Source organism: Bombus flavifrons, chromosome 4, assembly GCF_040668555.2.
Source record: "Bombus flavifrons isolate JBK064 chromosome 4, iyBomFlav1_principal, whole genome shotgun sequence".
NCBI lineage: Eukaryota > Metazoa > Arthropoda > Insecta > Hymenoptera > Apidae > Bombus > Bombus flavifrons.
Window position 1 is genome coordinate 9,335,640 of NC_138445.1, and position 25,380 is coordinate 9,361,019.

General features: G+C 43.3%; 2 protein-coding genes across 6 annotated transcripts in view; both read right to left on the reverse strand.

Moving 5' to 3' along the window:
- Nucleotides 1–13,126, reverse strand: part of Syn1 (Syntrophin-like 1) — a 358,979-nt gene extending 345,853 nt beyond the window's left edge. Inside the window, exons 1-2 of one of the 4 annotated variants that reach the window (XM_069111670.1) lie at nucleotides 11,997–13,126; nucleotides 3,497–4,094 (exon numbers count right to left, since the gene is read on the reverse strand). In XM_069111670.1, coding sequence (XP_068967771.1) covers nucleotides 3,497–4,094; nucleotides 11,997–12,020 — 622 coding nt within the window. In that variant the 5' untranslated portion in view covers nucleotides 12,021–13,126. Of the gene's footprint in view, nucleotides 1–3,496; nucleotides 4,095–10,335; nucleotides 11,060–11,856 lie in introns of those variants that run through there. The other 3 variants (XM_069111672.1, XM_069111673.1, XM_069111671.1) reach the window with 3 other exon arrangements.
- A 3,914-nt stretch (nucleotides 13,127–17,040) lies between these two features.
- LOC138179059 (purine nucleoside phosphorylase) lies at nucleotides 17,041–23,164 on the reverse strand. Of its 2 annotated transcripts, none has more exons than XM_069111505.1 (6): nucleotides 22,845–23,164; nucleotides 19,346–19,440; nucleotides 19,053–19,231; nucleotides 18,601–18,776; nucleotides 17,471–17,661; nucleotides 17,041–17,363 (listed from the first exon to the last, which is right to left on the reverse strand). In XM_069111505.1, exons 1-6 carry the CDS (start codon nucleotides 22,955–22,957, stop codon nucleotides 17,140–17,142), a joined length of 978 nt encoding a protein of 325 aa, XP_068967606.1. In that variant the 5' UTR covers nucleotides 22,958–23,164; the 3' UTR covers nucleotides 17,041–17,139. The 2 variants fall into 2 exon arrangements, with proteins under 2 accessions (XP_068967606.1, XP_068967605.1); XM_069111504.1 differs by having other exon boundaries at nucleotides 19,053–19,261; nucleotides 22,845–23,161.
- Nucleotides 23,165–25,380: the final 2,216 nt, after the last annotated feature.

The following is a 25,380-nucleotide window of genomic DNA, read 5'->3' on the forward strand; positions in this document are numbered from 1 at the left end:
TGAAAAGTTCCGGAGGGCGGAGTTTGAGAATCGTTGCAGAACTAAATTATCATTATCCGTATTTTATTATTAAACATATTCGTCACTATATTCTTGGAAGAAACCTGCTTGCACCTCAACTTGTGTTCTTCCGAGCACAAGTTGAGTTATGGATCGTTAACCGATGCTTAACATGGTGAAACAGATCGGAACGATCGGTAGATTACAAGGAACTTTCTCTATTTCCCGCATGCAGCAAGAACTCGAGGAACTGTCGGTGTAAGTGGTAGAATTCTGTACGAAAATCAGGATCGAATCAATCTTCCCCGAAACAATAGTTCCCCCCGGTTGACTCGCCTCGAAGGCCGTTCATACACGCCGAAAGAAGTCGAAGGGGAGAAAAAGAAGAAGGATAAGTAGAAGGGAAGGGAAAAAAGTAGGGCTCGAAAGAAAGGGGTCGATACAATAAATCAGGATAAATCTGGAAAGCGGTGGAGCAATAAATTCGACTTCGTTTATCAGGCAGAGTAGTAACTTCTATTCGATTTCTTGCTAGCGATCCCTTTCGGAAACTTTGTCAGCCTGATGGGGCTAACTTGACTGCAATTTTATCCCGTGAAACCGGAAGTTTTTGGCGAAATCTCGCTTAAACGGGACGCAGTCGGGTCCACACGGGCGACACCGAGTCCCGATGAAAATCCTTCGGCTAATGTATTCCAAAGCTCTCTTCTAACGTCTTCCTCGTCTCTCCTCCGCATCTTCCACAGTCAATTCGATGCTGGGCCAACTAGTAATCTACTCTCCTTCTTCTACATTCCTGCCTTCTCTCTCTCTCTCTCTCTCTCTCTCTCTCTCTCTCTCTCTCTCGCAATTTCAACCGTGTCTTCTCCTCTGGACTCGGCCTCCCGTCGTTTCTGTCTTTCCTTCTTTCAATTCTCAGGCTTGGCCGCCCACGCGGACGCGCATCCTCTTTTGCATCTCACGTCCGCACGGACCTAGAACGCCGAGTATCGCATTCCACGCATCACCCACGTGAAAACTGGCAACTGGCCGACCAGTCAGGATAAAAGGAGGAAGAAGATCGGAAAGGAAAGAAAAGCAGATGGAAGAATGTCGCACGTGCGAGACGATGCGGCGCGGCGTGTACTACGTGCCACGAGAAATCGTACCTAAAGCGTCTGAATAAAAGAAAAGCTGTCAGACAGCGGGATATAGCTGGTCGAAGGGTAACATCCAGCGAGAGGAATGCGTACAGTGAGGCTCCATGTACTTCTACAATGCTTCGCGAAAATAAGCAAAATCGGTCACTGTTCGTGGCCAGGAAGAAACGCACTCGTTAAGCGAAAGGAATGCAAGCTTGATTGATGATAGCGTAATTAGGTCAGGTTCTTTGGGAGCAGGCGTATTTTAGTTATAGACGAAGAGAAGTGAACAATATCGAGCAGTTGTACCATCCCACTAACCAATTTTCCAGCGATTCATGATTCGATATCGGTTTCCCGAATTATCAGTAAGAAAGGAACCAGAGCGTGAAGAGGAAAAAGACATTAAGTAATCCTAACTGAATAGCGTACGCGAGTGGAACGAGAATTTTCTGTGAAAACCGCACGCGATTATGCGAAACGCAACGAGCTGTCGAGGTCATTCACGCCGAACGAGTTTCATCGGTTCGAGAACGTTTTTCGGTAAACGGACTGGACCGAAAATGGCTCAATAACGAGCCGTTCTCTGGCCGAATTTTTGGTTGTGCGAGCTTTCCAGACACGAAGGAAAATAATGGTACAGGTGCGTTCGCGTGCATACAATCGCACGCCAGCCAGAAAGCCCCGAAGCGGTGCAACGTTGATGCACACGGACGAGCCCGAATGTATAGGTACGTGCACGTACGCGTGGCCATGTACAGAGAGATGTACGTATACATGAACACGTGTCGCGCATCGGCCAGAGAACGTTAAATGCAAAGTGCAGGCGGACACGAGCATGTGCAACGAGAGAGCGGGCGTCGCGCTTCACTGGGCAGGCTTGTGTCGCTCGTAGCAGATTCGTACGAGAAACAAACGATAACTAGTCACAAAGGAAGTAAAATAAAAGCATGTAAAGAAAAGGCGGCAAAAAAAAGCAGGTAGAGGGAAAGAACCTGCAAGTAAGAGAGAAAACAAAAAAGAAAGGCAGATAGAAAAGAAAGAGAAGAGGCGCCATTTAACGCTCCAGGCAGCACCACGGTATACGTTTTCTCGTCGACCTTTCACCCCGCGCTACTTCTTTCAGTCTCACATTTTTTGATAATAGTCTGGAGGCGGTGTACGATGGCGCGAGAACTCGCGCGAAATCTGCAAAATCAGACTGGTTTCCGTCCTCCGCTCCGACTCGAAAACGAAGAAAAAGCATCGTCGAGTCTTTCTTTGCTTCTCGACGACGCTTACCACCTCGAGGAAAGGCCGAAAAAAAACATCCCGAAATAGTGCATTAATCAGGCTAAAAGCTCCCTTTCGGACATAACCACCTTCTCTCTGTGCCTCCTCTTTTGGTCTGCCACTTTTGTCGCGCCCTTTTTCTTACGACGATCTCCGCGATATAGTGGCTCGTTCGACGTAACACGAGAGCCGCGCAAATGGCACGAGTTCCGGTTCAAAGACAGGGAATTCGATATTAAAACGACCTGCAGAAACTGGCAGGAATCTCTACGTGGAAACTTAATGCGCCGTGTACTCGAGGCTAATTGGAGCGAAAACCTCGTTAATGTCCCCCTAAACCCCGTCGCCCCGTCGTCGTCTAGCGTTCTACCCTTCCTAGCCTAGCTACTTCTACTTCCGACCGAACATTTCAGTACTTGGAGCGACGCGCGGCTAAACGAATCTGCGTTTGCGTTTACGCTCACGTTTCCACGGATCGAGATTTCCTCCGAGCCCCTGACAGGACTGCAGCGTCGGGCAACCTGATTTCGCTAACGCGCCCTGGCTATTAATTATCTCCGAATTACCGGTCAAAGGAAACGCGAAAACCGTCGATGTTCCCGGATTAATTCATTTATCGAATTTAGTTAAGAGACCAGAGGTCCGTTATTTACGGAAACATACATAGGTACGGTAAATACATCCGTCAGACTGTCGAGCGTCCAACGAAAGCAACGAGAAATACTTTGCGGAAGATTACCGACTTCTCAGAAGAGAAACCCGTTACGTGTATGACATTTAGAAATCTACCATCTTCTTGCATCTAACCATCGTGTTACTCAACCCATCGCGAGACTAATCGTTGCAATTGCTTTCCTCTATCATCGTGTATTAACATCCATTTCGATCGTCTACCTTTTCAAATTTTAAACGCATCGATCTTTAAGCAACGATCGATCTTTATGGTATATCTATCGTGAGGATTCGCCCAAATACGCGTATCTGTATCTATCTCTGGACGAACGCATATAGACACCGGTCAGACGACTGTCTCGCTCATCGATCGTTTTTCTCGCAGCAAACAGGCATGCAAATAAAAGACGAGCGTTTGATAATTCACTCACCTTCCAGCTCGACGACTTTGCCAGCCCTCTTGAGCGCCTTCACCGCCTCATCGTGAGTCGCCTCGCGCAGATCTTCCCCGTTTACAGCCAGAATAGCGTCACCCACGTATAGTTGCTCGGTAGCGTCCGCAGCCATCCCTTTGAAGATCTTCGAGATCAAAATCGGCATTTTATTCTCTTTGCCACCCTTGATCGAGATCCCGAGGCCGTTGTTGTCGCTTTTCACAACGCGCACGATACGTTTCTGATTGGCCACCGAGTCCGGCACGTCCGGATCGTTCAGGCTGTCTACGTTGTTGTTGTTTATGTTACCGTTGTTGAGGGCATTGTTGCTCGTCTCGCAACTCTCGTCCAAGGAGATGCTCAGATAATCGTCCTCCAACGAGACGAACACGCGATACCACTGACCACGAACTTGCGTTTCTAAAACGCCCGCGCGTCCGGACGCCGAAGATGAGGCTGCAGTAGTCGTCGTCGACGAAGACGAGGACGACGTTGCCGCGGACACCACCGAACCGATCCCCATCACTCCCATCGCTGAAGTCGGTTGTCCGCTTCCGCACAGCTCGACCATTTCGATTTCCTCGCAAGCTGCACGCTGCAATTAAAGCCAACTTTAATTGGCGATTTCATTAACTTTCTACGGGTCGCGTTTCATCGCGGTAATGCGTGTATACTTGGGTATAATTTACGTATGCGAGCGTCTCGGATGAAACCGCGCTCTCAGACACGCTACGTTATGGTTAGATCTTGATTTAGAATTATAATAAATTAATATTTAACAGAAATGTTGGAATAACATCGTGGAATAGATTGGATCAATCTGGTAGCCTTACCGACAACACGAAGCGAGTTTCAGATTTCTCGCAACCTGCAACCTATCTCTCCACGTTGTTCTATAGTCGAATCGAGGTCGAAAGGTAGCTTCGTTACATTAACATTAACTTCGTTTAAAATATTCCACCCGCATATACGTTTATACGTCAATTGACTGCTTCGTAGATCCAATCTCTACACACGAGTTTCTGCAAATGAAAGCGAGATATTTTCCATCGCATTTGAATGTACACGTCGAGAGAATCGTGTCTCTTATTCTCGTATTCTATCGACGCCAGATTTTATCAGATTCTTGCGGTAGAACTCTCTTTCAACTTCTACAAGTTGTAAAGGAATTACCAGATACAAGTTTATCTTTTTTTTGAAAAAGATAGAATAGAAAATATGTCTTGTACTCAAGTATACAGCCATTACCGAATACCACGTACTACCAAAAGCTTTGAAAAGCTGGAAAAAAGATCGTTCTAGTAGGCTACAGAGACATCGAAGCGAGGCGAACGACGGTTTTAAAAAAAATGACGCGTCTCTCGGCGCGGAACAACGCGATCTATAGAGTGCGACAGGGATCAATTGCGTCGTCTGTACTCGACGACATGGATAAATCAATTGTACTATGCTACGGTGAAATTCGTAATTTGAAAATAATTGATACTGGCCGGCGGTGACATGACCGACCTCTCTTTACCCCTTTCTCTGTCCGGCTAACCCCTCTTTTTCTCTATCCCGCCTATTGTTTCCATCAATCCATTTTCACTGGGCAACAATGGCGTTTACCCGTTAGTCACGGAAAATGTCCTACAAAACTGCGGACAACGGGTATAATTGCGTGAAAATTGGGAGCGGCCTCGCACGCTTACGGCAGCTGCTGCTCACTTTTAATTAATTAAAAGCCCCGTCGCCGTTTTGTTACCAAGAATACAGAAATATCTGTAATATCTCTATTTCATTTCGCAATTTCATTCAACGCTTCGCGGATACGTCCAGTCTCTTTCTCTTTTTTTTTTTTTCTTCCCTTCGACTTACGTAACTTACTCGACCACGTGCGTTTTTATATTTTCGAATGGCCCACCATTCATACAACCTGGCTTGAATCCCGGTTTCGAGAGGAGAAAGTTTCGGACACGTGGTGCAGGTTTATAAAGGCAAACACGGACAACAAGGTGCCTTCTGCAAAAAAAACGAGCGGGGGTAAAAATGAGGAAAAAGCCCTTTCCCTCTCGCGGTATATTTTCGCCTCCACGTTATCGCGCGACCACGGTTCCTGGAGGCTGAAAGGGAGGCCGTATCGCGCCATATTTAACCGGCGTGTCACGGCCGTACGAAATTTTTCATCAGCTTCGTGCAGCATAAATAATTTCGTCGCGGTAGCACGATACCACGCGTAAATTGGATAATTTATCAGCCGAGGTGTTAGGCCGAATTAGCGAAAGAATCGGGCAAAAATCACAGCGTCTTGATTGTACGTATACGGAACAAAAATACGCTGACGAGGAAAATCTGGAAATTGACTAAATGAATCCAGTCGAATCACGTTCAACTGAAGCCCGACGAAATTTATAGAAAAATACGGGTGTATTTATCCGTGGTGTGCGACGTTAATTAGAACGTTGAGCCATACCGTTGCATAATTAATGTAAAATTATTAATTACCTCTGGCATGCTTTATACAATGTTACCTGCTACAATTACATCGAGCAAGGGATATCGCGGCCGTTGCAACTAAATCTCATTACGACATGTTGACGGGGCCAGAATCGAATAAACCGCCAGGTAAAGCCACGACGATAATGAGACTATGAAATATAGCAATCTTAATTTTATGCATTTTCAAATAATTCGTCGTTTCGATCATCATTTTTCCACCTGTCTAATTGTAGCAAGTCGAAACGTAGAAGCAGAGAAATCTGAAGATCCGTGAAACGAACCAGATATCAGCTACAGTTTGTCCCTGGCAATGAGCTCACATAAATTCCCGATTTAATATGAATGCGTAATGGTCGCCACGAGGGCTCGTACTTGTTGTACGGAGCAACATAGAGAGAGAGAGAGAGTGTGAGAGAGAGTGAGAGAGAGAGAGAAAGAAAGAGAGAGAGAGAGAGAGAGAGGCAAACAGACTCGAGTATAACACGCTGTACATACCACTATATAGTAATATCTACAATCTACATACAGTTCCGGCTGTGTATAGTTCGTGTATATCGTGCCACATTTTCACATCGGCAATTTTGCAGGTACTCTACTAAACCTGTCATTCTCAGATTCCTGGCGCGTTCCCTTAGAATCCTAGGAATCTGAAAATTTTCATTCGAGTGTATCTTGAAATCTGTTCGTTGTATTTTTCACTTATGACGTTACTTCTCCCTATTACTATGGCCAGATTCTTTCCACTCTACTTTTCTTTAGTTTCCTGTACTTTTTATTTTCTTTTCTTTGTTCTTCAAGATTTTTATATTAGGAAACTTCGATGACATTGAAAGTATAGTAGAACCTTCGATATTCGAATTAATGGATGACTGGTCGGACGAGACAACTCTTGGATAGTGGAACACGTATTTTTTCTTATAAATATTATTTCATATTTCAAAAAGAATAATACAAGAATATTACAAAAAATATGGTATAATACAAACGTAATGTTTTTTTAACTTATTTATGAACTTCGTACGCTTTTTGCGACTTAATCTTTGGTGATTCGTTGAATTACGTTGAATCATATCTTGTTTGTACCTGAAATTATTCCAATACCACAAATACTTCGAAATAAGAAGGCATTTAATTCACCCTTACTTTCATTGTAATTTTGTTTTTTCAGCATTAAGACTTAAAACGTTGATGACAATATTCATGCAAATTACAAAACTCTTTCGCTTAATATAAATCTGGATGCTGGTGTTGCTTTATTGCTGATTTATGGAAAGCATCGTTATACAGCGGAGCCCAGAAACTTATTTTTCAACTCCATTACAGTTTTTTTATTTCTTAAAATACCTGAGTAATTTAAATAATTATGTGCTTTTGTCTCTTGACATTAATATAGTAGATCTTCCAAGGTTGAAGATGTTTACAATTCTTGCAACAGTTTAGCTTTTCAAGTATCTTTTATTTTCTTTTAACATTTAATACAATAATTCTCCTCTTTAATATCATTCTACAAAGATATTAACCCGTACAAAATTAAATTCATAGTAAAATATTTAATATAAATTTTAACATAAAACATACACATATAAAAAGGATGTCTAATAGTAAAGGGCACAAGCAAGAAATATATTTGATTAACAGAACGTTCGGATCGTGGAACATTCGAATAAAACCAGACACTAGAGGTTCCACCGTATTCTACAAATTTATCGAAATTTATGTGCAGAATTCTCGGAAATCCTGGTCAATCACGATACTAGCAGCGAGTTTCGGTTAATTCGCAAAACAAGTTGACCATATTCTACCACTAACCACGATAGGGTACGTTTTTAATTATTAATGCATTATCGATATCCCATCGGTAAGTCGTTAGGCAACGATCCGGGGGAAAAAGTTGCAACAAGAAACGAGACGTGAAAACGTTGAAAAGAATGGGACCAAATAATCATCGAGGACTGACAAACGAAGAAGCGAACGATATTTCGGTGAAATGAATTTGCGCAAAGTACATTAAAATTCGGACGCTTGCGTTCGTTTTAACCGACGTAAAAAGAGCCAGGGGGATGTGTGCTGAAGCGGAGCCATGCACGCGGCGAGTAAATTTCTATCGGGATGGCGAGATGGGAATGGGAAACGCGAGGGTAGTGAATCCGGTGGCGCGCAATTGAAAAACGCATTACACGTACACGATGGAGGTGCGCCGCGAAAATAAACCGCAATGCCAAAAACAGGGTGCGTCCTCACGCGACGAAAATTAAGAGCGAAAACGCGGTTTTCAACGGAGAATCGTTACCGTAGGATAAAAAAGAAAGAGGGAAACGAGTCTAGCGCGGAGGAAGAGCAGCAGAGAATTCGCCATAAAGAAAAACAGAGAGAAGAGACGATTTTGAAAGGGGGTTTGGGATGAAACGCGATGTTGCGGGGGGGGCTGCAACCGGGTGGTGGGTCGCGGTGTACCGGTGCGTGAAATTGGGTAAAAATGAATCGACGGCGTGACGCGGTACCGCCATTATTCCCGAAATTCAGTACCAGGATATGTAGGTATACATATACCCAGGCCACCTACGTGACGCGTACGGATCAACGAGACGACGATGCAGAAAGTGCAGCCAATGTTTTTTTGGCTTTGGTGCACGTGCATCCCTGTCGTGTACCCGATAGATGTATGGGGGCGGATGTAACAGCAGCAGAAAAAAATTGACACGGTTGTACACGCAACAACGGCGTTGCAACGAAAGAAAATGGAAAAATGGGGAGGAAACGAGAGGACTCGATGTTCGTGCCGGTCAGTATAATTGAATTAACCCTTCGACGGTCACGGTAAAATCGACGAACATTCCAAAGCTTTCGTTTCGTTGTCCACTAGTCATCCAATTTATCTACGGACGTCTGTTACTTTTTTAAAATCGGTTTTTATCGCTGGTTATCGCGTGCGGCGTTTAACGCAAGACGTCTCACAGTAGTTACGATATTTCGTGCTCGCTAAACACGGAATACTTGCAATTCTTAATTCCATTCCATCGCGTGGAATTTCCTCCGATCGCTCTAACTCCCCCGCGTCCCTCCTTCCATCAACGATCCGCATTACAAATCGACAACACGATACTTGTTGATTCGGTACGGTATCTGGGTTACAGTGATCTCAGAAACACAATCTTACATTTGTGAACATTCACCGGAGAACACTGTAACCAAATACGCCTACGAGAGTCAATAGTCCATCTCCATATACATCCGTCCATATATGTGTATTGGCCTCGGTCAGGTTAGTATAAGGAACGACGTACAATACGTAATACTCTTGGCACAGTATCCAAAGGTTATATGTACTAACACGCAATAGTACTCTTACACGTATATAATATTGACGAAATAGATGACACCGTGACGCGCCAAAATACGTTTCCATTAATCCCGAATGTGTTGTGAGTGTGCTCGTAAATATCGTGACTCTTCGATTCTATTCTACATTTCAGCAGATTCTAACTTATACCATTGCGCAGCCTTCGTTAATATCTTTTCTTCATGCCGAACCTTTTCGTGCCTAATGACACAAGGAAACAGTTAGGTATACGCTTTTTCAACGGAAAAAAAAAAGTATAGAAGCTGTCTATCGGAAAAAAGTAAATACCTATCTGAATGAAGGAAAAAATGACTTTGCTAAAAAGCACGATAGGTCATACGTATGTTGTACTTGGTTATGTGAAATTCGACCGTACGCACGGCACGCTCCGCCGGTAATCCGATAATAGCGTTAGCATCGTCGAAGGTGCTCGTGTTTAATAAAAGCGTCGATATCGTGATCGTGCAGCGCGTACTTAGGTATACGCGCACGGCAGCGTTATAATTAAAGTGTTTGTCTCTGGGAATTAGTCTCGTGCGAATTTTACCGCTGCCCACGTGAACACGCGCCGTGTACTTACGTCTCTCTTTGTATTCGCCTATCTATGTACAGAATCGCGTGTGTAATGCATGCACATAGGCTAGACAAGGATATAAGGGGGATGATCGTGAACGTTAGAAAGATACAGGAAGCAAGAACAAAGGAGAAAAGATAGAGATAGAGATAGAGAGAGAGAGAGAGAAAGTACAGTGTCTCGTCTGTGAAGTCGGGTCCCGCAGACGCATGTATACGGCACTGTCGTGCCCCTCGCAAAAACCAATAACCTCGGCAAACGTCGAGCACCGGTTGTTTATGGCCCGAAAGAGAGAACAAGAGGCGGAAAGGGGAAGAAGGATGGACAGAAGGAGAACGAGAGAGCAAGGTGAGAGGTGGGGAACAGGAAAAAGAAAACAGCCGTCGCACACGAGAAACGAGGGGAGGAAATACACATCGCTCCGAGTTCCAGATCATTTCGTACCTGCAGCACAACGTCGATACTCCACCATCGACCGGTATACCCTTTGTCCAATAATTCGTAATCGTGTAGTGTATTGTATTACACGACGACGTGGATCCGCTAGTTCTTCGTTTTACAACCTCGTGCTCACGCGATCATTCCTTCGTTAATGAGTTCGAATTCTTGCACGAGCACGCGAAATTTCGCGGAAATGGCACAAACGACCGAAGGTTGAAAAAGACTGAAAAACACGAAGGCGTTGAAATGCCGCAAAAAGAACGCCATCTAATGTTTTACTCCCGCTGTCACGTGATCACTTAACACATTGCCGACGAATCGGAGAGAACTGTCCTTTCTGCATAAAGTATATTCTTCGCTAACGATAAGAACAGATAATATGTACTCGATATGTTTGGCAATTTTGTTTTATCGAACCGTCAAATCTACATTTCAGACGTTATCACGTATTTTTACATGTTTTGTAAATAATCAAATTTCAAAACGTTACATAGTACGTGTTGCTTACGAGAAGTCCGCGGTGGTCATAGTATAGTCAAATCTAATTCGAAGAATTAACAATCAATTCTCGCACGAATATGCAAAACTGTCACATGTCGCTTGTGAGAAATACTCGGTGACCGTCGTACTAACTTAAACCTAGCAGAATTCAATGTATAAATAACGAATTATCGCACGAACATGAAAAATTTCACGGAAACGGCACATGCGACCAAAAATTGACAAAGACTGTGAGAAATATGGAGGGCGGCGAAATACCGCGAAAAATAAACGCCATCTAATGTCCTGTTTCTGCGGTCACGTGACCCTTTAAGATGGTAGCGGGAAAATAAGGCGATGAAGTTGAATGGGATACCGTACGTGATTCAGGCATGTTTCTAACGGATCAGGAAAACACCGCAGGGCTGTAGTTGAAATTGGAGTTGCAAGAATCCCGAGAATGCGGAATAGTGAATCTCTCAAGGAGCAAGTTGGGGGAACGAGAGAAATTGAAAATCGTATGGTAACGCTTACACCATGCCGTTTTAAAGCTTTACACTTTGTGCGTCGAACTTTTTACGCTTCACGCTCGAAACTTATCAGAGCGAGAATACGAGCGGAATACCGACCGCCCAGCGCGCCCAATTTTTTTCCTCGCTTTGATCTCTCCGCTCTTGAACATCGATTTCTATCTTATTTTATACATATTATATAAAAAGCAGCGATCTAGAAACGAGGTATAACGCATACGTCAAATAAAAAAAATTTTAACGACGTAACGACGCTCGTATCTCTATAGAACGGAGCGCATCGATTGATACGAGCCGAAACGTCGAAAAATTCGTTCGATTCGCGTTCCTATGTCATCGTTAAAAATATACGCGTAATAGAACAGGTAAATCATTGAAACCCTGACATTGATGCGGAGAATTAACGAACACTATTTTCATATATTAATGGAAAAGTAAAAATGGACAACGTGCGACGTATGCTTTATACGAGTCACAGGCAAAGAAATGTTTATTTTTTTTGTTCCTTACATACCTCAAATAAAGGCGAAACAATGACGGTAGGCGAACCAAGGAAAACAAAACAGACAGAGGTGAAGGGGGCAGGCGTGCTTCGGTCCAATGCAAAATAAACGTGTACGCTCGTTATAGCCGATGGCTTCTACGATGATTTACCGTTTTCCGCGTGTGTATGGGCATATGACTTCCGGTAGGCAGTGGGAGGCACGACGCCTGGCCTGCTTTTCTTTCTTTGGCTAGATCAGAAAACTGTTCCCCCGTTTAAATCCGAAACGTGTCCAGTGTGCTCGTCCTCCGCCACCGTCTCTTTCTTCTCTTCGTTCACGCCACGATGCGCGTCATTTGCGGCCGGTTAATACATTCGACGATCCACGATAGAGTCAATGATATAACCGCCCGTCGGTTCGCCTTTCAGCAGCCTCGACATGTTTCACCGGCCTTCTTTCTTTCGTCCTCGATTGGAAGCACTCCGATTCCGTGAGACTCTCGTCGAGAGAACACGCCTCCGCGTTTCTGTTCCCTATTTGCGATCCACTCTCCTGGACTAGTACACTCAACCCGTTGCTCACTTTCGCCGCAGGACTCGCGTTTGTAATTCGACCTAACGACGTAAATTCTTTTACACTGGAGTAACCGATCAGGCGCGCGCGCGCGCGATCGCCAATGCGTCAACTTCAGGCCGTAATGCCGTTTTTTTCGGTGCCTATGTAACAGCAACGCCTCCTGCCTAAACGTTCGGGACGAATGTCAGTCGCCCCGATCGTACAACGAGCAATTAATTAGCCGGTCGCTTGACACGCCGTTAAACACTGACCGTCCAACTAGAAGCACGAATAATTGAGACAACCGAACGTGTTCGAATGTCGCTTCGTAATATCGTTGCCGCACTCCGAACGCGGAACCAAAAATCCACGAGAATCGTCGTTGCACTTAAGATGTTGCAACGACATCGACGGATATCGAACGAACAAAAGAACGAACGGCGATGTTTTCCGGAAGATCCTTTCGAGAGCCGGTCGTGTAAGTGGGTGATGGAATCCTCGCGAGGGGAACGTGACGCCAAAATTTTCTAGCAAGGACGTATCTCGCGTTCCCCGCGTTTACATTAGTGAACTTGAAATTATCGTCGTACCAGTAAACCATCGACCGCTTCGAAACGCGTAATAATGTGTACGAAAAATCGCACGTCACTTTCAAAACCGGTCACATCGCCGACGAGACGATATCACGAACACTAAGAAACGAACAGCCAACTACCGCGACGTCACGAGTCGTACTAACTCGACTAGCGGTTCGTCCAGCCCGGCGAACCTATAGAAAGCGACGAAAGGGGGGTGAATACGACTTCAGCGCTACCGGCGGGAAAATTTCGAAACGTCGAACGTCCGCAGCGTTCATCTTTATCGACACATATTTTACGTAATGTAATTATTTATATAAACGTAAGTACTAATGTAGGCATTCATAATCGAAATACGAATAAAAGTTTAAAGAATAACAGCGATATAAGTAAATAGAATTGTTTCAATGGATAATTTATATGAATTTATATTAGCTAGTAGGATATTGATTTACACTCAAAAATTGAATTTTTTCGTCTATAAACGTATGACTTCGTATGTAAAATATTTAACGAATGTTTTTTTATACCAAGATGAGTTGAGTAAAATAGCTTTCAAGTAATGTAACGAGTTCGTCAGTTTTCAAATTTACACGTTTCAGCCATTTAGATGAATGAACGAGGACACGAGTAATTAATGGTCTTCAAATTTTAATCATCGAAAGGTCACAAGACTAGTCGTTTCAATTACACATATTTCTCTTTTTGTATTTCTTCGCTACTTTTTATATACATATAACTTCTTATCTTGTACGCCATCGCGACTTTTATTGCTCCTTTTTCTTCGCTGTTCTTCTACTGCTTTTTGTTGGTAGAATTTTTTTTTTATTGTATCCTTACATTGTCTTTGCTTTTATTCCTAAAATTCTGCGTTACTTTTGTTACCGTCAAAATTGCTTTCGATGCCCTCCTGTTGCTTTCTAGCGAATCTTTTCATTTTTGTGAAAGAAAACAGCGTTCAAAAACTCTTTGCTCTTGATCTGCACATATGACGTCCTCTGATCGTTGCAATTATTAAATTACCTATTCTCTTCAACATTAAGAATATTAATAACGAATTACCGTTGAATTATACTAACTGATTACTATTTAATTAGAATAATTGCAAGCAAATTGACAGAAACTGCAGAAGATGAGAACTCATTTAAAATTAAAGAAACTTCCAATCCCGATCCAATCTTTATCGATAAAGATAGAATACTAAATGCAACCAGATATCACTGCATCAATTCGTGCCATGATTTAAATGCTTTAATTTAACACCTTGCAATATGATAGCCCGAAGGCTAGTATATCTGGATATTTTTAGTATTCCCTTGATTATTCTCATTTCCGCTTATTTCCATCGATTTCCTCAAAGATAAATTAATATCGCGCGAAAAGAGAAAGAATGGGTAGCCCGCGCACGTTATTGCACCGCGATATCCAGTTTTACTTTGTATCTAATGAAACGAACTGCTAAAAAGGAACACGGATGCGTCGTTAACAGTGTATCATTTATTCCTTCTCTTTGCCTTTTACATTTTAATTCATAGAAAGTACGGGGTTTTTGTTCGCTCGTGATATTACAGTACAATCGCATTATACGTCTCGTTTTATAGAGGAATCAGGCAGCAAGAAAGCAAAGACGGTGAAAAGGGAAGAACTTATAAAGATACAAAACGGGATTACCTTATCAATCTTATTCTCTGAAATAATCAAGGCGTCTCTGCTCTGAATTTCATTCAGCGTTATATCCCTCTAAGCGTTAGCCGTGCAAACACCCTCTTACGTTGCTCCCTTCGTTTGTTAACTTCTTTTTTTAACATTATCACCGGCTGGAATGACGCGAAAGTTAAGGCTGAAATACATCATCCCCTATCTCGATTATGGTATTGCTGTTCTCCAAAGGCGGATCGGTAAACGAAAGATATACGACAGGCTTGCTAGACAGAGGGAAAAGTTTTATCTGCCGTTTCAGAAATATCAATAACTGATCCCTCGTACAGTTTCTATTCCAACGTGGAAATATACGGCCAGACGAAGCCCCGTACGCCTTCGTTCCTACCCTTGAATACCATACGGAACATGCCCGAGTGTATCCCTTTCAAATCGGAGAAGATGCAGCGGTCTCGTACAGACATTCAGAAAGTATCCTATTCCGAAAGATGGCACGTGCCGTTGCCAGCGTGGATTTGCCGTTTAAAATCCAATTCAAGGCAGCTACTTCGGGATCCGTCATCGTCGATTTTAGTTACCTTCGCACTAGGTGTTGTACGATTAATTTAATACGAGCGAAGATCGTCGTTGCGAGAGAATTCGTGTATATTGGTGACGCTTGTCAAACGAAATCCGAAAGCCGAGTTAAATTATGGATACCAGGAATCGGAGCGCGAACATTCGAGTACGTCGACGAATACTTCTTTCCTATTAGTTTATTGTCATGTTGGACACACGAAAGCGGAGAACAAATCGACCGAACCGATTCGTTAAGCGAAACGTTCGATTGGAGCGAAAGGGGAAAGTTTAATTATCCAACAGGTATAGTTCAGAGAAACCTGGTGTATTTGTCAAAGTTACGTGTTACAAGAGCGAGCGGAAAGCAAAAAGAGAGATCTCCATCGCTGTATCTTCGATTGCTTCTCCTCACGTTTCGTATCCAGCTTCGAGACGTATAATTGCAATTTTCCCTTCTCCCCTGAAGCATCGTTGCAGTATTACATGTTTAGTGGAAAATCAGCGATCGAAATTGCACAAGAACAGTCTAGAAAATTATTCGATTCGTACGTTCCATACGCGTGCATATTAATTCCGCTAAATGTATGTCAGACAGTGTTCCACCTCGATGCGCAGTTATTAAACAAGCTTTCAATAAAATCACGAAATAAACGCGTAAACATTTCCCGGCCTGGTCGCGTGCTTTTTATTAAATCGCGGGAGTGACGTGATTTTATTTCGCCATGGCGACATAAGCGCTCGCAAGATCGAATAATAATCTTTTTCCCTTTCCTCGTCATAAAAAAAAAGGAGACATTTTTCAAAAGGATATAAATATTCGATGCGTTAACTACGCGACGAAAATACTCTTCCAGTTCGTCTCGGCGAGAGACAAATACTTTCCAATTCTGGAGACGATCGGAGAGACTGAATCTTCGAACCCCGTGACTTTTTCCACCGTGCGACGTCGTGTCATAATTTCATCGTAGAAGGTAATACGAATGGAGCAACTATGGCGGAAAACGAAGAGAGGAAAAGGGCCGCGGCAGTATGGTCTTCGCCGCTCGAGATTTATCGAAGCCGAACACCGATGCATTAGCGATGGAAAAGCACGGAAACGAGATGAAGGTAACGAAGCGAGGGAGGAAAATCGACGAGGCTGTCGCAGCGGGGAGGAGGTAGCATCTACCGACCTTCCCAACCCTTAAACCGTTCCCTCTTTTTAAAGCAAAAGAAGCTCTCTCAAGACGTGTAACGAATCAATCGAGATCAGAGACGCACGACTGCCAAGCGACCCGTGGTTCTCTAATTCAAGCAGATTTTCAATACGCGCGTATACATAGATATGCTTATCCTTTGACTGCTGAGACGAAAGTATAATTAAAGAGAACGCAGTTAAACGCAAATCCTTTTCAACTGTACACTGATAAGCTGATTCTTCGTAGATAAATGGGCGCTTGTTCGCTCGGTGAAATACTGCTGAATACTGATTTCATTTAATTCGATCTTGTTTACCTACTGTTTATCGTCGATTCGCGATGTTGCGTTGAGAAAACGGGAAGGAAAATCTAATCGATCGTTCGTTCTATGACTAAAACCTTTGTCCAAAGCTTCTATACACATAACTAATCGTCACAAGCCGTTGACATCACGCGGTTCGATACAAACATCCGAACTCTCTTTTCACCTGGAATATATTCAGGCAAGTAGAAGTTTAACGAGCAGTATAAAAAAAGAATGCTTCAATATTCTCCTCGTGGCACTCATAAGGTGATACCGACTAATTTCTACGTACCTAACACACGTTTCATTGCGCTCGCAAATTTTTGTACTCCTCTAATGTCGGATTGTCGATAGAAAGAATCGTTCTTCGAGAATTCGTCGAGACGTTCTTTTTCGCCGTCGTTTTTCGTCGAAGCACGAATTAACGAACACGATTAGCATAAACTAAAAGGCGGCCGGTGAAAATATAAATTACACGAATCATTTCGTTTCTAGGCCTAATATGTCCCGTAGACGCAACACGATGCGCGACACATAGTCCTGGAGCAATGATTGCCTCGCTTTCCCTACGTCCATCACTTCTTCGTGATTCGCTTCTTCGTGATTCTCATAATCGGTGCTGCATTGATTCGTGATCAAACTGAAAGCAAAGACGATCAAGTCGCAGTGCCTGGCAGTGATCACTTCATGAACCGTAGACATGCCTGGAAATAAAGTAGAATCGCGATAGTCGATATACTATGCGCGGCAGAATAATTTGCCGACAGAGAGTCTATGGAAAATTGGAGTATAAAAACTTTCGACCACTGACCTACTGCGTCGACACCGATCATCCTTAACATTCTCAATTCAGCCACGGTCTCGAAATTTGGTCCTCCGAGACACGTGTACACGCCTCTGTGCACGATGTCTTTTATACCCATTTCATCCGCTACCTGCTCGCCGATTTCTAAGAGGAAGGCATTGTAAGCTTTGTTCATCGGCGGGAACCTCGGCCCAAATCTGAAACACGAAGATGCATCGCCGGGATGAGAAGACAGAAGGGGTTTTTGTATCGTCGAGAAGAGGGTAATCGTTAGAGAAGTGCGGGCAAGCGCGAAAAACTGGCAAGCATGTTCGATGAGTTTCATTAATACCAGAGGTTGCTGTAACAAGGGAAAAAAGGGAAAGGAAAGTATCTACGATGAAAGAATCTCAAGTTTCGCGGGATGGAAAGTTAACGAAAACTTGGCTGAGCCTGAACGAGACGCGAAAGCGGATAGGGTGGAAAGCAAAGAAAAGAAGATGGGAAGGTTAGGCAGAAAAATCGAGAAAGATCCTTAGGTAAATACGTCAATCAGATTCTTTGTGTCGTCGGGTAAATAGTTCATCAATCCGATTCAAGGGGTTGTTCCGATGAAATAGATTAATTTTATTCCTTCGACGACCTCAACGATCTCGCGCGGCCACCCGTTTCCCTCCCTTTTACCCCCGGGGCAAGCACTCGAAGAATCGAGTCGTCGAGCAGTCCGCAATCTGCGAGCGCCGTCGACGACTTTCCTTCCGGAAACGAGCCCGAAAGCCTTTGTCGCCTGCAAGCGGATTCGAATTCATTGCCGTTCACGCCGTGAATCTCACTAGTCCGCTTTTCAACCAGTATTTTTTCCTTATTCTTCCCCTGGCTCCTCCATTTTCATCCATCATCCCTCTCTGTCTCTCATTTTATCTCTTCTTTCTTTCATTTTCTCCTCCTGTCGATAAAATCAAAAAAAATTCCTACCGTCGCTAATTTCTGGGGCATCGAGAACTTCACGATCACGTGAGAATTTTACGTAAAGGAAAAAGATAAGCAGCAGCAACGGCAGATAAGGAAGCGTAGGAGCATGTAGTAACACCAAATGGAGTAATGTGACGCGTTTCATAGCGCGACGCGTTGACGAGGAGAGGAACGAGGGAAAGTACCTGTCGTCGTTTGGCCCTTGAAGAGGATTATTCCCAGCAAAACCCATCATGTTCACGTGATCCTTCACCATCATAATGTCGCCAACCTTGTATGTGGGATTTAGACCTCCCGCGGCGTTCGTCGCGATCAGATGAGTCACGCCTACGAGCTTCATAACTCTTACTGGCATAGCGCACTGCACGTGAAAAGGAGAGGAAAAATAATAAACATTAGACGTTCCAGATAATCAGAGAACGTAAAATGTGATTAAACGTAAATCTCGAATGGAACACGTCGTATCATCGAATCGCGATGTCTACAAATTTAATCAGAGATACGAAAATTACTCTTGTCATATATATTACATATATATATGTCTATACTAAATGTCATCGGTCGTATCGAATAAGTTTTGTTTTCGAGCAATGATAAGTTCGTATGGAAAAGAAAGAAATACACAAAGAAACGTTACCTTCCAAAGTGGATATCCCTCGTAATAATGAAATCTCCCTTGCATGCACATGATCGGCACACCCTTCAGGTAACCGAACACCATCTGTCCTTGGTGACCCTTGACCGTGGAGACAGGAAAATGTGGGATTTCTTCGTATGGAAAGCACTGCTTGTTCTCGAGGGATTCTGCCAGGGAACCTGGACACAACTCGTTTTGTTCAGTTGATCCTGTTTAGGAATAGACAAAACATTGACTGGCAAAATACGCTGCGACAACCGAAGACACTAAAGCGTTTGAAAAGTCATACTAACCTATTCCAGAACCGCATATGATGCCGATCTTTGGCCTGATTTTGACACGGTCTAACAGATATTGCGCTGACTCTTGCAAAGCTTCGTACGTATATCTGCATACATACAAAGCGAATTAATTAATCGGGTCCTGTTCGTTTTAGCTGGATTCGTAAGTTAATATTTTCACAGTAGAAAAACGGTTTGCCATGATTCGAATATTTCACACGAGGTTGAATAAACTCGTGAAAATAATAGAAACGTCCAGAAATAATCGGGATGAGTTGAGCGAGTACAAGAGGAACTGGGGTCGTTCGCAGCCGGCCGACATAATTTCACCGTGGAAACTATCACAAAACGGTGCAGTTACCTGTTAAACTGCTAACAGGCTCAAATAGCGCCGGATTTAAGCTGAATGTAGGCTTCCAGGGTATTACAAATCATGCATCGAAATACGCGAGCGGCCGCGTAACATGTTTACGAGTGTGTATGCGCGTCCCGTGCACAACTCATCTAGCCCGTGTATGCATTCACGCGTGCGCGAATGCAAAATGCGCTCGCGAACAGTCTCTACGCACAGATGCACACACAGAATTTCCATAGCATTCGACCGAATAAATGCGCCTCCAGCATAATGCTACACGTGACACGATCGAAAATTACTTACAATCCCACTGTGAATTTTAATGTCTCCGCACTCGGCGGCCCCTGTTCCTTCTTTTTTTCCATATTTCTTTCGCATCTTCTCCTTGTTTCTTTTTTCCTTCCTTTATTTTTCGTCGTTTCGCGTCGCAATATCCGCGAAAGCTCAAAGCGAAGATTCTCATTCTACCCTGCTCCTGACAACCTCGCGAGTGGAACGTTTCGAAGCGAAACGAGTCTCCAGGATAAGATTGTAATCGCCACCCATTTTTCGTCCCTTGGATTATCGCGAACCTTCCAGAGATTTTCATTTCGTTCCCCTCACCGGCCGAAAACTCGGTAATTGGAAAGAAAGACGCGGACGTAAGACGAAAGCTGCCGCTATCGAGTTGTCGTGTACGTGTACGCATCGCCGTAAGGGGACATCGAATTATAACGCGTTGAATACGCCTTGAATATGCATACTGCCCCTCCTCCCTCCCCGCACCGTTCCCAATACAATCGTATTCAACCGCGAATTTGAGAATTGCTTCGCAGTTTCGCCGGGTGCCCGTGGAAAAGCTTCGATATAGCCGCGAGTACACCAAACGTCATTAAACTAACCGCATTTGTGGATGCTCCATCGTAAAACGAGATTGTACGGCGGTCCGTTATGAATGGCAAATGTGAGATGGACGATTATTATAACGACGTGAATGCACATAGCCCCGGGTCATGACGAGGATTCAATGACGCCACCGCAATTTTGCATACAATATCAGTTGCTCTAATCTCGATTATGGATGCACTCCACACTCGGAACTTGGCTTAGGGTGTGTTACTTCTTTGGATTCGATCGAGACTCACGGTGCCACCGTTCGGACTGCTTCGTTCGTAAGAGATGGCTGAGTCTCGGATTTGTCGATCAATCGTAAGCGAAGCCACACATCACGATGAAATCACAAACTTTCGATAGAAGAAAATGAAAAAATAAATTCCCAATTGTATAACGTGTAAGCTTGTTTGTCAAAGAAACGAATGGACTTTGTACAATAATAGTCAGATGTATTAAAATAAATACAAATACGAGTGCAAAGATAGTGTATGCCGGTTTTAATCGTCACTGCTACTATACTAATCGAAGAGAGGATAATAATATTCCTACATTTATATCAACGGACGTTACCACAGGAAACAGCAATAACAATTTATTCAAAGTTCTTTTGCTTCTAGACCTTGTAACTCAAAACATCGTTAGTGTTCCAAGGCACAATATTATGGATCTCTCAGTATTGAATTTTCCGTTTCAACTTGAAACTTTTCCTACGGGCCGCTACAGTTCTACTTATAATTCGTTGATTTACGCGAAGTGAAACGGAAGTTCGTTGATTTTTCAGGTAGCTCGACTCTACTCGAATCTATAGGTCGAAATTGAAGCGACTGACGAGGAGACGGATAAAGAACGAAGTAATCTAAATAAAAAACGGGGCGAAATACATTGATAAATATTAAATGTACCGGATAAAAATTCATATCTGATGCAAGCGAGTAGAGCACGCGACGCGAAAAAAGAATCGAGCACCGAACGAAAAAGGGGAGCTGCGACTAAATTACAAATCTGTCTGCATATTTGATTCGGCGTGTAGTTTCTACGCCACTTCGCAGATACTGGTCATTCGATGAGAAATGGCTACAATTCGTCGATCCACCGATCTTCGGACTTCGATCAAATTAAAATAACCTCGCGATCAATTCCAGAGCATCACGAGTGGTCTCAATAATACAAACGATCGTAATAAATTCTAATAAACGCGACGATCAGAACGAGTGTTGACAAACACAAAGTGACAACGAGTAAAAGGGTCAAATCGATCCCCTCCCTCGCCATCTCATTTTCCCTCTCTAGGTTTCCCAACGCTATTTACCGAAATGTCAACCTCATCGCGCCATTACGTTTAATTCCTGTTTGCCAGGATACCTGCTTCCCAAGCGCAGCTTGTGAGTTTCGCGCGAGCTTCCTGTTTGCTCGATTAAATAAACAAAATCAAAGTATGAACGCTCGAAACTTCTAATTGGACATTTCAGAATACGCGAATTTGCAGGAAGCTGTCGTCTACGTCTGACGTATCTCGAACGTGTACGAATAGACTGCTGACAAGTTTCTCTCCCCACTAACGCTGACACCTGAATTCCTGCAGCTGGATATCGCTAGAGAACACCTTTTCCCTTTCGTTAGGATAATACGCAGAGAAAGGAGCGAAAAGAAGAAAATTCCAACGTTTTGAACGACGTTCCACCGAATCGAATACGCTTCGTTGCAGAAGACATCGTGCACGTGACTGCAAAGTTCACGGTCACGTTGTCGCCCTGTCCCTGACGAACTTACAAATCACGACACGTGTTAAACATCGTCCTGTCCGAAATAATTCCAGGCCGTCTATCTTAGAAATTAAATGGCCCACTGCAATACGAAGGTATGCTAATATCATATCAAAGTGAACTCCCATGTAAATAAGAGGGAAGAAGGATAAGAACAAGTCCTGGGAAATTAGTTACACTTGGAAATTTCATACACACTCTCATTACTATGTAATATACATATAGCTAACGATTTCGCATTGTTGATTAACTGAAAGTTGTGCAACAACCGTTCCGGGTAGCCATCCGCAGCAATTTTAACAAATTTTTTGATGTGAGAAGCGATTAACCATAAATAGACTATTCAAATATATTTTCGCGAATTTCTTGCAATCACCGTAACTAGCCTCTGTCGATGAGATTCGAACTGGACGAACGTAATCGATAACAATAGCTTTATTTGAAATATGAGACGCATAGATTCAATAGATTGACAGTCATACTCCACTTTGTTCTCACCAATAAGAAACGAACGACTTACGTGTTGTGCCGATGATGCTTGACCGCCGTGTATAAAAATTCATTATCCGTGGGACGTTTCACCTGCGAGTAATGATTGTGCCCATTGACAGCGTCGTTATTCGCGAAAGGCATTGTGCCTTATGTCCCGATCGAATCTACCAGTCTATCTAAGTTGATAAAAAACCCGCCGTCACCTTGGTAGAGCACGGACGAGAAAGGCAAGAGAAACAAGAACAGAACCAGTCGAAGGAAAATTCGATGAATAAACGATAATACGCGTATACGTTGTTTGACGAAAGTCTGACTAGTGACTATAGCGTCTCTGGTCGCTGCTGTTTTATACAGATACCCGGAGTATGGTTGAAAAATCGCGAGCTTCGCCGAACTGGCCAATCGTTTCGGACGGTTACTCACGCTTCCTCCACTCCTCACGAAGATCGAGTTGGTCGGAAAGTCGTTGGGAGGAAGGGGCACGCGACGATAACTTTTTAAGCGATAAAGAATTAAGTGATCTAATTTCCTCCATGCCGCTCCGCCACGTTTATACCAGGAATAATAGCGAGAACAATGACACTTCTCGTCCTACGAGCAACAAGTGCATTTTTCCTGTGCGAACAAATAATATTTATCTCGTTTCAGAAGAAAACAATAAAGTCCTTTAGCAAGTGCAAACAAACTTCACCGATTCTCCGATATCGCGGTGACTTCGATGACCGATACGATCTTTCCACGTCTCGATGATCGATTAAGGTCGCTGAAGAACCGTTCTTCGATTGCAACACTATCCACCAATGTCCTCGCGAAACTCGTACACCTTGTTCGAGTAATGACCGACCAGTTGATTTTCTCTCGATAAATGATACCCTGCGAAGACGTATTACAGGTTTTCGTTCGCAAACCACGCCGTAATTTCTTTTTCTGTTTCTGTCCATGCAACTCGAACCGTTCTTCTATCTTTCTGCAAAATGATCTCCGACAATCTCATCGGATTTGTATCGCTCTATCTCTCAATCAGATATTCGATTCCGGGATTCGATAACTTTCTTCGACGCGCTTAATCACCGCGTTGTGGACAGAAACAGGTGGATAAGTTCGATTTGTGAAGGCAAGTCTCGTGATAACTTAAGCCGAAGGTAAATCCCAACGAAAACATTCGACCAACAATCAACGATGCAATAACATTTTCGAAGGAGAAACGCGATACAAGCGTACGACCAAACTGTTGCTCGTGTGCATCTCGAATTCATCCGAATATTAATTACGATGCAGTCGTGTTTCCCACTTGACCGCGTCGTATCGAGGAATCTAGTGGCAGATTTACGCATCAACGATGACACGTGCTCCAATTTGCGAGGGCACGAATTTTGGCTGGCTCCTAGTGCCCCATATAATGAGCCAATTATGGCCGATACTCGGGCCTCGTACACGATCCGGCCAAAATTTAACGATCCTCCTCGAGTTACACGCGGTCTCGTTTTTTGAGAAACTCTCTAGCGTCCGATATTAGTCGTTGCTCTTGTACCAATTGGCGACTTAAGCGTATCGTTCGAATAAAAAAAGAAAACTCACTGTCGCGTCATTTACTTTGGAACTTTCCGCGCATAATGTGATTATGCTAGGATTACGAGAGTATCGAAGTAAAAAGAATTTAATCGAGCGAATTAAAAAACGATCGGTAATTTACGGCAGCGATAAATGCTATTTTTACGTATTCAAATATCTTGTTCGTATGTATCGACGATCAACAACATCTAGGACAAATCATTGCAAAGCAACTATCTTATCGTGATTGATCTTCGACGATCACAAACAAAAAACGAAAGTACATTCTAACAGTTGCACAATGCAAGTTACTTCTGAATTCATTGAGCAATTTAATTTCAAAATTGTAATTCTGTGCCGGCGATAAAGCTATTCTTACACAATATGATTATGTTACGTATTTAAACTTGTTGTGTACATCAATAATACGCGACAGATAGCCGATGAAACAAAAAATGTTCCTATTACACATATACACGAGACAGTTCGGATTTCAGAATTGTGTTGGAATTTAAAGATATCAAAATTAATACGTTCATGGATCTTCGGTTTAAAACTATGACGCTAAAATCCGGTAAGTTTGGAAGTTCAAGCTTTACTGGTTAATATTAAACAATAAAGATCGTCGTTTCTTTATTTATATCGTGCTATTTACTTCGTATATTCAGCGACGTATCAAAACGAAACATCGAGCAATGTACAAAATGAAAAATACACGCGACAGCGCCAGCGAATCGAAAACGGTAAATCGAGCCGCAACTTGCAAATTATCGCTCCAACATGGAGAGTGTAACAGGGGTCAAAATAGACGCAGACAACGTGGCCTCGAATAGACTGTAAATTCAGTTTTCACCGGTTTTCTCCCTCGTGAGTCGGAAGCTACTTTACGATGCAACGAGTAATGCATAATTTCGCTGATCGTCCACAAAGAACGTCGGTCTTTTGGCCGCAAACAAATTTTCGGCACGCCAGGGGCAGATTTTCAGTGTCGTAAAACTTTTCTAATCGTAGTC